We start from the raw sequence: 13,438 nt of genomic DNA on the forward strand, positions 1-13,438 counted from the left end.
GTGCATCAGTCAGGGGCGAGTCCCTTATTCGTGGGGCTGGTGCAGCCTTTGCTTTTTCCTCCCACTGCAGCTCTTGGTCCACCCCATTCATCATGATCCCCCACCTCCAGAAAAGAAAGGCCGACTTCACATCTGTCAGTTTAACTGCGAGGAAACAGTCTGCTGATAGGGCTCTGGGGATCTGGCAGAAGATGGTGGTGGGGTCTCACCTTTCAAGCAGGATTACCTGAATATGTATCATCTCTTGCTGTTTTCTTCTGCTGACTCTTTCCTTATCTGTTAGCTTAAAAGGAAAATCGTCAAAGAAAAAGGAGAATCAAATTCACTCATTCAACAAATAAGTGCTGAACACAGGCTGTTGGCTGGGGGTCGGGAGATATGGTGTAGGCCAGGGAGACTGAGTCCTTGTGGTCACTGAGTTTATGTCCTGGGGACCATCAGACAAGAAACAAGAGAGTGTAATAATTACAGGTTGGGAGAACTGTGACGAAGGAAAAAAAGTGGGAGGATGGCATATGGTAGGACCAAGAAGCAAGGGTCATCATTGGCTAGCATAATCAGGAAAGAGAGAAGGAGCTATTGAGCTGAATCCCAAAGGATAAGATGTCAGCCATCCAGATGTGGCTAATGTTTGCCCTGCATCCATGGAGCTCACGGAGTGATGGGGAGACGCACAGGTTAGGAGAGGAAAGCCCTGTTCTCATTGATATTCTGTGCCTGGGTCCAGCTGAAGATGCTTTGGGAGGCAGTTAACCCTAGGGAAAGAGGCGTCCTGGGGGCAGGTACATTGGAGTTGGGTTATGAAGGATGTGTAGGAGTTTGCTAGATCAGAGGCCCATATAGAACATATTTAGTTGAGCACTCTTAACTGGAAAAAAACAATTGAGCATTTTTAGATATAAATTATAATGTATATATACTACTGAACTAATGTTACCTGTCTTACAAAAGTTACATGCAAAGAGACATTTTAAATGATGAAATTAAAATATGAGTAAGTGTCTAATGTGCTCTTTCATAATTCCAGTGCATTGCATTGCGTGTACCCATCTGTGAAGACCTCTGAGCTAAAAGAAAGTGGACAGGCCCAGGAAAGCCCAGATAAGGCCAAGGACAGGGACAGAATTGGGTATTGGGGAACTGCAAGTTGCAGACTATGGCTTAAGTTGAGAGGTGGGCAGGAAGTGGCCAGAAAGAGGTTGGAGAAGAAGACAGGGACGTAACGTGAGGAGGGTTATGATTAAAATTCCCTTTGCTTTTGGCCAAAGCTGCAGTTTCCAAAACAGATGAACATGGTTTATTGCAAGAAGTGACAGCTTAGTTGTAGGTGATACGTCGTCATGAAAATGATGAACTAGTGCATTATCTGCCTTACAAAACATACATAAAAAAGAGCACTTGGAGACGATGAGGTGAAAGTAGGAGAGTGAAGGTGAGTGGGGGCAAGGGGCCCGCCCGCCTGGCCGAGCTGCGGGGATGTGCTGTGTTTCTCCCGTTGCCCCAGTGGGATTCTCAAGAAACTCAGATTAGGTCAGGTTGGTACTTTTTTTTTGCTTTTCCTGGAGATCCTGGACTGCATGTCATCGTGCTGCTCTGATTTAGTCCTTGCCGCCGGAGTCAGTGCTCTCCAGCTCTGGGAGGGAGCCAGCTAGGGCTTGACGGTCTCAGTCATTGTCCCAGGAAACACCAGGACTGGACCGACCCAAATTCTCTAATTTCCCTTGGAGAACGCGTTTTGCCGTTCGTCACAAATAATGGAGTTAGCCGCACTTGGTTTACAGTCATGATTATTATTCCTCCCCTCCCTACCCATCCTTACCAGTTTCAAGCAACAGCTACAGTAAAGGAAGACACACTTTGCTGTTAGATGTTCTAGAAGCTTCTACAGCCCATAGAGCCCAAACTGGGAAGATCTGTTCTCTGCACACCTACGCGTACATAGGAAAAGGGAACCTAATGTTTGAAAAAGGCCTGAAACAGAGAGGCGTGCTATGGCTTAGCAGTTGTTGGGCCACCAGCAAAGATGGTGTTTAGATTCTGTAGCCCCCCAGGGCTGAAAGGATACTTGCAGCCTCACTAGAATACAGTTTTGTTCTTATACTTATCAAAGAACTTGTTTTAGGTTATTTTCTTTTTCCTTAAAAAAAAAATGGCTTAAGCACAAACTGGACTGAATTTTGTAGCGTTCACAGGCATTCTCAGTGCATGTGGTCTTTTTGCAAGAACTACATGCATGTCCCTGGGGAGGAAACTTAAATTCCATATGCCTGTGTTTGCTATGGTGTTTTCAAAGCCTTGTCCTGCTGAGCAGAAGTAGCATAATGAAACCTAAAGATTCTACACTGTTGCCTGGAAATTTGGCAGGTCGTTGAGAACACACTAAAAAGCCAAGATGAGCAACAGTGCACACTCATTGTTAGTTACTGAAAGTGGAGCGCAGTGCAAATGACGTGTGTGTTTCCCACGGAGTTCCTGTGTTGGTTGCTTGCTTGGGTTATGACATAAGCCCAGCCAGGGGCCTCTGACATAAGGCCTTTCATTGCATGATGCAGTTCGTAATGCTCTCAGCAGAATCACATCTCCCATTCATCAGTGCTCATCAACTTAAAGAAACAGCAGCCAGTTTCGTGTATCAGACCTTTCACTTCAGCCTTTGGCAAGTGTAGTTCATTGTCAGGCACCCCTGGGATGAAAATAATCCCTTTCATTTTTCTGTTTCTTAAGCTGGCAAAACAAGACAAATCCTAAGTCATGTTGGTTCACCTTGATTAATAGCTCTACCTTAAAATGTGTTAGGAGATGAGCCAGCAAAGAAGAAAGAGATGTCTTTTAAGAGAAGAGTCTAGCTATCAGAGATGGACTTGATTTGGGTTTCTTTGACCTTGTGCTGTCGTTTTGGCATTCTGTTCCCATCACCTACCACTGTCCTCAGGTAACCTAAACAGTGGTATTTGCTCTTGCCTTCTCCTCTCTGATTTTTGCTTGGACTGTCTGATGTTCCTTAAGAAAAACTACTTGCATACGATGTGTTATTCTGAAACATGAACCAAAATCCAAATCCCAGCCCTCATTTACCCCTTCCTCCCCAGCCAAGAAATGCAAAGCAATTAAGTCAGAGTAAACACAGATTTCTTTTCATTCAATATGTTGACATCACCTTTTAGGGAACTCAGGCCTGTCCATAAATGCTTTATGGTCCATTGAGAGTCTTTAAGTTAATATTCTATAGAATGGAATGTTCGATTTATAAATTATTGTATATTTTTGAGATTGTTTCAGTGGGAGACAACATTGCACTAGAGCTTGTATAAGAGACAACCTATCCTTAGTTTGAAACTGACCTATGCCACTTTTTGGCTGTGTGACCTTGAGTAAGGTACTTAACCTCTCTGTCTCAGGTTTTTCATCAACGAAATGGATACTAATAGTACTTACCACTTGTGGTTATTTGAAGATTAAATGGTGGGCAAAGAGCACTTGCTGCATACGTGGTACCCAGTATGTGTTCAGTACGTGGAAGCTGTCACACTGCTTTGTACTTACACCTGGGATAAGGGAACTACACGGATGCGCTGGGGTTAGTGCATTATTAGTATGGTGGCCGGGAGAGAGAAAGGAGGCATAGAGACATTCAGGCGGGAAAGGATTGGTGTGCAGTCGGCCTGAGCAGAGTGCTGGGGAGCTGGGCAGAGGTGCCTTTGGGGGACAGCTGATGTAGCCCAGCACCCACAGCCCTGCTGACCATTTTCTCTTGGAAGAGTGTTGATAGAATCCAGATGACATTTAGAGACCCAGCTTTGTCATGTGGTGATAAACGTTGGGAAGAACACTTAATGCTTGTTTTAGATTATGATCTTGGTTTCTTTTGAATCATACTTACAACGCTACATAGTGTGGGTGTGTCTTTGTGAGAAGGGGCGGGGGGAGAGAGGGAGAAGTGATGGGGAGTGTGCATTGTCCCCCGACCATGGTCACTGCAGTTGTGCTTCAAGGGATAGGTTGAACCGCGTTCAATCATGTTTCCCTCTTTAGAATTCGGAGGGAGGGTGGTTGCAGTTTAAAGAGGAAAATGTTTTTTTCCTAGTTATTTTTTAACAAGTGGAACTCTGATGTATTTGTATGTAGAAAAATTATTATTGAAACAGATCTTACGGCATTATGGCAGGGTAATTACCACGATGGTAGATTCTGGAGTTTTTGTGGAACATCCTGAACCTACTTTTCAAATGCTTTTGTTTAGAAACAACACATGCTTTTGCCATTTCATTTATAAATCCATCTGTTAATCACGAGAAATTTAATCCACACACTTGGAAAGCATTCATCCCAGCGCTGTTTGGAAAGAAGTTCATGAACAAGCAGTGAGGGTTTTTTATGAGCTTGTTGGAGCCTTTTGATTTTAAATAAAGGAAGGAGTTTGAGCAGTGAGCTGCCTTCCTTTCTAGAAAGTTTCAGTCTAGACTTTGAAAGATCTGAAGGGATTCAAGGAGATTGGAGATCAGAATTTATTAGGATTGTGGTGGGGGCGGTCATGGTGGGCTTTTCTGATGCAAATCAGAACAAAAATAAAATGCCTATTTTTATCATCAGATTATGGCATGTTTAAAAGTTTGATAATACTCTGTGCTTCTGAGGATGTGAGAAAACACTCTGTCTAAAGAGCTGTTAGTGGAAACTCTCTGAAGGGTAATTTGGCAATACCAATCAATTATGTGTACCCTTTGACCCAACAGTTTCATTGCTAGGGATTTGCCCCCATATATACTAGCAAAGATACTTCAAAATATAGATAGGAAGGTATTAGAAGCAACACCATTTCTAGTAAAAACAGCTGGAAACAGTGCTGATTATCCCTTTGCGGGGATGCCATCCAGGCACTTAAGGAAGTGAAGCAGGCAGTGGGCTGGGTGGTAAAACATCTCCACAATTGTTAAAGTTAAGTGAAAGGGGCAAGGTACCCAAGAACGCGGGAAGCATAATTTCACTTCTGTGTGTAAAAAGGAAGAGATACATGCTTAGGAAGGGGATGCACTAAAACGTTTTGGAAAGGATGCCTGTGCGGCAGATAAGTGCTACCAAGGGGTGGAAGGAGAGTGGATTAGAGGTGGCAGGGGCTTAGCATTGTATACCTTTTGACAGGCCTTGCATTATTTTACCACATGTTAATTTTAGTTTAAAACAGAAATTAGGGGAAGCAGCTGGCTTTTAGCCTGTTGCCACTTGTGACCCCAGCAAGAGTCCATTACTGTTTTAAGAGTGTGGGCTTTATTTTCATGACCAACTTAATGCCTAGCATTCACGCATGTGTTTTTTTAACCCAAAGGACAACCAAGATGGATCGTCCAGTGAAGGAATCTTTGTGTCCAAAATAGTTGACAGTGGGCCGGCAGCCAAGGATGGAGGCCTGCAGATTCATGACAGGATTATTGAGGTATGTGAACACTGCCAGTGTCTTGTGCGGGCTGAATGCCGTCCCGTTTTCATCCGGCTCAAGGCAAGATGCTTGGTGGGGGAGGGAGGCCTCAACTGGTGGGTATTTGGGCAGGAGGCAGAATTCGCCGACTGTATGCGACCAGATTGGATGTTGATTGACTTGGTGTTAAGTTTTTGTTTATATTAAATATAGAGAAGCCAAATTATGAGTGATTTGTTCACGATTTGGCTCTTTCCATGCGGCCCTGCATCTGTTTTGTATGCTTTAGTCATAGCTTTGTGTGAGAACCATTGGTGAGTTGTACACTAGTTAGAACCAGATGAGTGGTCCCTGGTGTGCAAATGGTGAGTCTGTTCAGACTGGGGACCAGTGTAGAAGTGTGTCAGCCTTGGAAGCATTCTAATGTCCTTGGAGCTCACAGCACACAATTATTTCTGCAAATGTGTTGTTCCCTCTTTTATGTCTGTCTTCGCCTGTGGTCAGTAGGACCAGTGGACTGTCCAGGGATGTGCTGGCAAAGGTCGATATTCAGGATGGTCACTCATCTCATCGCCGACTTCAGTTTCAGTTCTTCACTCGTCATTTAAAATTTCCATCTAGGAGGTTTACTGATTTCCGCTGGGGGAGGTAGCGCCCTCAGCCTCACCCTAGGACTCTTTGGGACAGGGTCACACAGTGTCCTAGCAGGCTCCCAGATGCTGAAAGAGAAAGAATTGTTCCTGACTTCCTTGTATGGGCTCTTGTTGCAAAGTTTGATACAAATGACTCTTTTTTGCTGGCCGTCTTGACCATTTTAATGGCTTTTAATGGGTAAATACATGGGCTCAATTTGTTAGATCTCTTAGGAGGAAAAACATTAAACGTGATATCCAATGTGATATGTTGAATCCCACAGGAAACAGCCATGGGCTGTTACCATGATAGAGCACGTTAAATGGGAAACTGGAAAAATGGCGCTGTTACCTCTGGATGTTTTTTGCTCCAAACGCATTTGCAATAGCGTCTGTATTTCTTGAGTATATTCATGGCCTATTTCAAACCCTGGACCAAGGGGGAACTCTGACCGTGAGATGAGCCACGAGGAAGTTCGCATAACCCACTCGAATGTGGCCATGTGCTTCTGGGGAAAGGAGCTTTGGGAAGACGGAGGACAAAATCTTGCTTTTCTAGTCTCGTTTGGATGAATTCTGCAATGTGCAAAGCAGTACACTTCAGGTTAATTTACATCCTCGGGAAGATAGACGGTTCTGTCTCCCCAGGAAAACACACTGAGCGAGTTAGGGTGTCAGAGTGACTTTCCTGAAGAAATGGGGGCAGGATGGCTACTTACCTATGAAAAGGATGCTTGATTTTGTTTTAAGGACATTATTAATGTTGTTACATTCCCCCTTCAGTTTTTGAAGGGTTCTTAAACTGGGAGCTCTTTTTTGCTTCATATTTTAGGGTCACTCTTTGTACTTCCCAGGTCAGGGGAGTGGATTTTCCCTACCAGGAATTTGCTTGGGCAAGAGCACATTTTCAAGGGCTCAAATGCATACTTGCCTTTTTTTTAAGAGAGGGAGAAGACACTTTCTGAGACTATTGTTCAAAAAGATAAGTAGAGCTTCCGTTGCCAAGGGTTTGGTGGAACAGCCAGTTTCTCTCAGTAATGGAATTTCATCGCTCTTATGTTTTGCAAATGAGAAATGTACAGCTGGGCAGGATTTTCTCTTGGCAAAGAGTGATCTGTATTTGAAACATTCAGTACGGTTTCTGGTAAGTCACATTCCCCTTTGGACAGTGTGTAAAATATTAATCATGTCCCAGGGTTGAGATGGAATGAAGGATGCTCAGAATAGAAAACAATACATGTGTGATTACAATTGACACCCCGTGCCCTTCTCAGTCAAATTCTAATCTCTTTTGACATAATACAGTGATTCCCTCGACTGGGAACTGTATTCTCCAGTTCACCTCGTCTGTGTCTGAGTTTATTACCAGGCATGAATTTGATTATTTTAAGTGGCGTGTGGGTTTCATCACCAAGAGGAGTCAGGGGCTTTCTAGTTTTCCCCCAGATTTCTCCCTTTCCAGAGGAGTGGGCCAACTACCCCCAGACTTTCACCAGAAGAACTTGAATTCTGGCAGAAGGATGCTTCTGTTAAATCCATAGCAGCTGAGCAAGTCCTGTCCTCAGTGCAGAATCTGCATCAGTAACTCAGTTCCTACTGCTCTTTGTTCCCTGAGACCTGAGCCGTAGCTCCCACCAATATCAGAATCAGGCCCCCTTGCCTCGTTTTTGTAACAGATATTTTGAAATGTCATCAATAGTGTCGTGAAACGAAATTCATAAATATTTATGTATGTACACCCCTAATTGTAAGATCTATATACTAGAAAGTAGTAGAAAGATAAAAGGAAGAGAATTTGGAATAAACTATCGGTATGTAAATGCTTGGGCACAGGGACATTAGAAGATGCCTTGGTGCCTTGATGTTTATTGCCAGGTACTTGTACCTCCCTGTGGACCAGCTGCAGGTGCTGCCAGGCACAGGAGGGTGGTGCTGTGGACTCAGGCACTGTGAATAGCATCATCGTCCATGATTGGATTTTCCGCGGTGGTGAACAGATTGTGATTAAGCTATGACACAGCAGAGTCCAGTCTTCCTTTGATTTACACATGTCTGTGTGCGTGTGTATTTTTAATTGTGGTGAAACATACATAGCATAAGATTTACCATTTTAACCATTTTGAGTGTACTTTTTTTGTGGCGTGAAGTCCACGTACATTGCTGTGCAACCATCCCCACTATCTGTCTACAAACACTGTTCATCTTCCCAAACTGAAACTGAAGCCATTAAACAAGCTCCCTTCCTGCTCCCCCTCCTCCTCTTCCAGCTCCTGGCTGTCACTCTTCTACTTTCTGTCTCTGTGAGTTTGACTACTCCAGGTACCCCATCTAAGTGATATTTACCTTTTTTTGTCTGGCTCATTTCATTTAACGCGCCATCCTCCGGGATCATATGTTGTAGCATGTGTCAGAATTCCTTCCTTTTTATTTTTTATTTTGGGGGAAGGTAATTATGTTCATTTACTTATTACTGTTTTTATTTTTTAATGGAGGTACCGGGGATTGAACCCAGGACCTTGTGCATGCTAAGCACTGCACTCTACCACTGAGCTGTGCCCTCTCTGCAGAATTCCTTCCTTTTTAAAGCTGAATACTAGTCCCATGTATGTATAGAGGTATGTACCACACTTTGTTTATCCATTCATCCATTGATGAATGCTTGAGTTACTTCCACTTTTAGGCTGTGGTGAATAATGCTGCTGTGAACATGGGTGTGTAATCTGTATAAATTTAAACCGCCCCCTCAAATCCTTAGTGTTTATATATAAAATAGAATTAGGGTCTATAGTTAGGTAATTATAAAAAAAAAAGTTTGTTATTTCACCTTTACTCATGTCTGGCAGTGTCTATGAAAGTTGTGCTGGGTGCAGAATAATTCTTTTTTTTCTTGGAGGGGTGCATAATTAGATTTATTTATTTTTAGGGGAGGTACTAGGGATTGAACCCAGGACCTCATGCATGCTAAGCATGTGCTCTACCACTGAGCTACACCCTCCTCCCAGAATAATTCTTTATTGCATGGGACTCTGCATTGCAGGACTTCTGGCACCCCTGGTCCCCACCACAGCCCTTGTGACAATGAAGAATGCTCCTGTAGATTTCCAGCACTACCTCGGCATGTAACAGGGACCCCAGGGAGAACTACTGGGGTCGAGATTGGTCTTATTCCCAAACCGATGCTGCAGGGTGGCTGGTTCAGAAACGGAGTTGTCAACACTTCCCCTTCCAGCTTGACTGGAAGAGAGAGAGCTGGCTTCCCGGCCACGGGCTCCAAGGGCTTGATAAGAAGCCCGAGCGGCCCCTCCTGGCGCTGGGCCTGGGAGTCCTGGACCCTCCTAGGTCACGTGCCCTGCCAGCCCACGTGGCTGCAGCTTTGCTGCCCAGCTGACCCTGGAGGCCACGCTCTCCTCTGGCCTCTCGTGTCCCCCACCTGCCCGGATTGGGACATAAAGACTGTCTTGCCCGTCCTCCCTCATCTGGTGCTGAGACGTAGTGTCCACCCCTGAGTTTTCCTGTCTCCTCCCTGCCCTTTCTTACAGGCATCCCCAGGCTCTTTGCTCTGATCCCACCTCTGGCTGATTAGACTCAGCTCCTTTGTAGAAAACAAAATTCGATTTCTCTCCCCAGTACCTTTTCTATTCATTCTAAACCATAAATACCCCAGCGGTTTTAGTTTTTCTGCCTCAGAACCTGCTTTCTAATCTCCCTCGTGAACAGAGCACAAGGCTCCTAGACCTTCACACTCACCACCAGATTTTTAAAGGAACTGTGCTGTGTTCTTCCTGACAGTTTGAAATCTTTGGAAAGATCTTCCCAGTGTCCCCAGGGTGTGGAGTCACCCACAGAAGCAGGTTTCATCACAAATATAACACCTTTTCCTGTGAACTTTAGAGTCTCTTTTGGACAAATCACATTCTGCTCTGTTCTACTGTAAGTCATTTAAGAGAGAACCAAAGGTGAAAAATCACATACGGTCACTATTACCCTGAAAGATCCCTTTGGGAGGTGCCATGTGGGGACCATAGCATCTCTCCTCCTGTCCAGCCAGCTGGCTCCCCAGCACTGGAGCCCCTCACTGGCGCCTCTGCTCACTGCCCCAGGAGCTATAGGACTTGTCATGCAAATACCTCACTTGGCAAAATACAAGGAGAGCACAGGGAAACCAAGGCCTACTAAGAAACCAAAATCCTGTTGAGACATGTGCTAACCGTATGTTAATTTCTCTCTTGAACCTTGGTTTTTTTTTTTTTTTTTTTTAACTCACATGGCTTGCATATAACTTGAACGACCATGTGATACCACTGCACTGAGGTTCGTTGTCAAAGACTTCTAGAGGCCATCCACACTTACGTTTTTGCCAGGCTTCAAGTTTCCTGGGTTGGTGTTGAGCTCTGTAGTGCTTTGTGTCTCCTGCTTGGCGGTAAGGGAATTTCTGTAACAGTCGCCTGAGTTAAATGCAACATCCTGTTCTGCTTTGAGGTAGTAAACGTGATTCTCCAAGTGCAGTGAGAGTGGGGGACTTAAGCCCTCTGTTGGCAATCACTGTTATTTTGGGCAGTCTTCTGTAAATACGTGTTCATCTTGGGAGTGTTAGGATTTGAAGACCCAAGGATGTGGTCACAGAAGCTGTGTAACCTCGGCGGCTTTTGTGTAAATCATTCTCTGTTTTGTTTGCTCTAGGTTTAGTTGATCTGTCATTGCTGAAAAGACTGAGTTACAGGGTTGGCTAGAGTAGATTAACAGTGCCTTCCCTTCCAGAGCCAGGCTGCCTGGTCAAGTGAGATTTCACTATTTCTTAGTGTTAGGCAGGAAGAGAAATGTTCTCAGACCAATTAAAATCGCAGAATAGCATGTGAATTCTCCTGGAAAAGGATTTATTTTTTAGAAAAAAGAAGGCTCTTTTTTCCTAACTTTTCATTTTGACACAATTTCAGAGTTAATGAATTTCTGCAGTCTTTACCTAGATTCCCCCAATATTAACATCTACTTTGTTTACTTTATTCTTGCCTCTCTGTACTCCCTTTTCCCAAATCTATCAGGGTTTTTTTTTAAGAATAAGACATTCTTCCATAACTACAGTCCAGTTGATCTAAACCAGGATATTAACATCAGTAGGGCACCATTATCTCATGTACAGAAATTATTCAGATTTCTAATAATCCCTGTAATATCTTTGATAGCAAGGGAAAATCCCAGACCATAGGTTTTATTTAGTTGTCATATTTCTTTAGTTTCCTTTCCTTTAGAGCAAGTCTTCAGGTTTTGTCTCACAGGCTCCTGAAATTTTTGAAGAGTACAAACCAAGTCTTTTGTATCACATCTTTCAATTTGAGTTTGTCTGATGTTTCCTCGAGTGTGGGTTCAGGTCCCACATTTTGGGCAGGAATACCAGAGGAAAGATAGTGTGTCCTTCTCAGTGTACCCTGTTGGGCGTCACATGATGTCCCTTTGTCCCCTTATTGATGATTTGGACCCCTTGGTCGAAGTCCTGTCTGCCAGGTTTCTCTGCTATAATAAAGTGACTGTTTTCTTCTTTGTCTTGTATCTTGTAGGGGACATGCTTTGAGGCTGTGTAAATATCCTACTGGGACTCAAACTTTCATCCACTGGTTTTAGCGTCCACTTACAGATTTTACTTGAATTGATTATTATGGTGAGGGTTGACAAATGGTGATTTACTAACTACATTCCTTCTCTGTTTATTAGTTGCCTATAAGGAAAAGTGTTCCTTTCCTTCCTGTTTTTTCTACTTAGCAGTCTGTCTGTCCCTTTCAGTAGGGACTCTTGGATTCTTATAATTTGGTGGTCACACTGGCCAGTGTTCACCAGAAGCAGCTCTTGCAAACTGGTGCCTCTGTCTTTTTTACATGTTTCCATCACTTTTTGAGCACTTTCTTTCTGGCAACACAATATGGTCCAGGCTCATCTTGTTCATTCCTTGCCCCCAGGCCTAGAATCAGCTGTTTTTCCAAGTAGCTCTAACTCCATTTAGTGAAGCACAGAGCACCTCCCTTCTGTTCTCTGCCCATCTTAGCAGAGTTCACTTCTGTTGACACTGTGTACTTTTGTGGGCGTTCTGGCTCCACAGAGGTTTTTAAACTATCCCTTGTGGTCATCCCTTCATAAAAAGGGTTAATTAGATCATCCACAGAGAGTTTTAAAATCAAGAATAAATCAGAAGGGACTCGTGTCCCCATTAATTTTTTTCAAATAAAGATTAGGGCCAAAAAATGTAATCTTTGGCAATTTCCTGAGAACAACAAAACTGCAAATCCTGGACAACAGTACAGAAAAGATGCATTTTATATTGAGTTATCTTCTTTATACGTCTTATCTAGACATTTATCTTTGAGTATGGAGGTTTTGAGAACCATAACCCATAGCAACTTATTTTAAAAATTGTTTTTGTCTTTCAGTCTATTAGGAGAAGACACAAAGCTAGGTGCACTTTTAGCGAATTTGGAAGGTGCATTTGTGATGGACTGGCTTAAGTGATCTACCCTGAAGTGTATGTGGAATCAGCTTTGTGGGAAGGGCCCTGGGGGAAGCCTTCAAAGCAGTATGTCAACATCATTTTGGAAACAAAAACTCAGCCCAGGGCATGTGGCTGAGGGTGCTGTGAGCAGGGGGAGGGGAATGAGGAATTTCAGTGCACGCTGCCCATGGAAGACTCAGGGCAGATTGGTGGCTGCAAGCACTGATTTGCAGTTATGCCACTTTGACTGAAAACTCTGAGTCCCCCCAGGTGAGCAGGTGTAGCAGCAAGACTTCGTGTAAGTACGATGCCCTCCCAGGAGGGCAGCGGGAATGGAGTTCCCTGCCACACCCAGCACCACGCTCCTCCAGGAAGACCTTGAGCTTTTCTCTTTGTTGGTCTTTGCAGGTCAAATGACTATCAACATAGAGAGTCTGGGTCCTGCCCCTTTTCTCCTGTAGGGGGCACTCCCCACTTCCTTTTTGGCTCTTTTGATTCTCTTAATTTCCATGTTTCATCACTTCCTGTTCTCCTGCTAGTCCGTGGGTCATTTGACAGCTCTTGGGGAACGAAAGAACCAGAAGCCTAGCAGTGTTTGGTTTCTTAGCCACTCCCCCACTTCCCAAAAGAGACATGCCAGACGGTTTTTTTTTAAAATGAGGTGAATATATTTATTTTTTAAATATCTGTAGAAACTCTGGGGTTGAATGGAAGATACTAGCAGTCAGTAATCAAAGGAGACAGGTTTTGTTCTTGACCTGGAATGACTGTTGCTAAGACATTCATGTTTCCAGACACGTGCAACTCATTATTAGGTGTTGATTTTAAAAATTGGGAGGGGGGTGAATTACAGAGAATGATCTCCGGTCATGGCTTGTTGAAAATCTTTGCATTGTGTGAGTTTTTAGACCAGCAGTG

At 43.8% G+C, this 13,438-nt stretch overlaps 1 protein-coding gene across 1 annotated transcript in view; it reads left to right on the top strand.

Annotated features, from left to right (window-relative positions):
* Positions 1 to 13,438, top strand: part of PDZRN3 (PDZ domain containing ring finger 3) — a 217,229-nt gene that overhangs the window by 14,727 nt on the left and 189,064 nt on the right. The window contains exon 3 of the mRNA XM_031470739.2: positions 5,324 to 5,431. Within this exon, the coding sequence (XP_031326599.2) occupies positions 5,324 to 5,431 (108 nt within the window). The remainder of the gene's footprint in view (positions 1 to 5,323; positions 5,432 to 13,438) is intronic.

This window comes from Camelus dromedarius, chromosome 17 (assembly GCF_036321535.1).
Source record: "Camelus dromedarius isolate mCamDro1 chromosome 17, mCamDro1.pat, whole genome shotgun sequence".
In the NCBI taxonomy this organism is placed as follows: Eukaryota; Metazoa; Chordata; class Mammalia; order Artiodactyla; family Camelidae; genus Camelus; species Camelus dromedarius.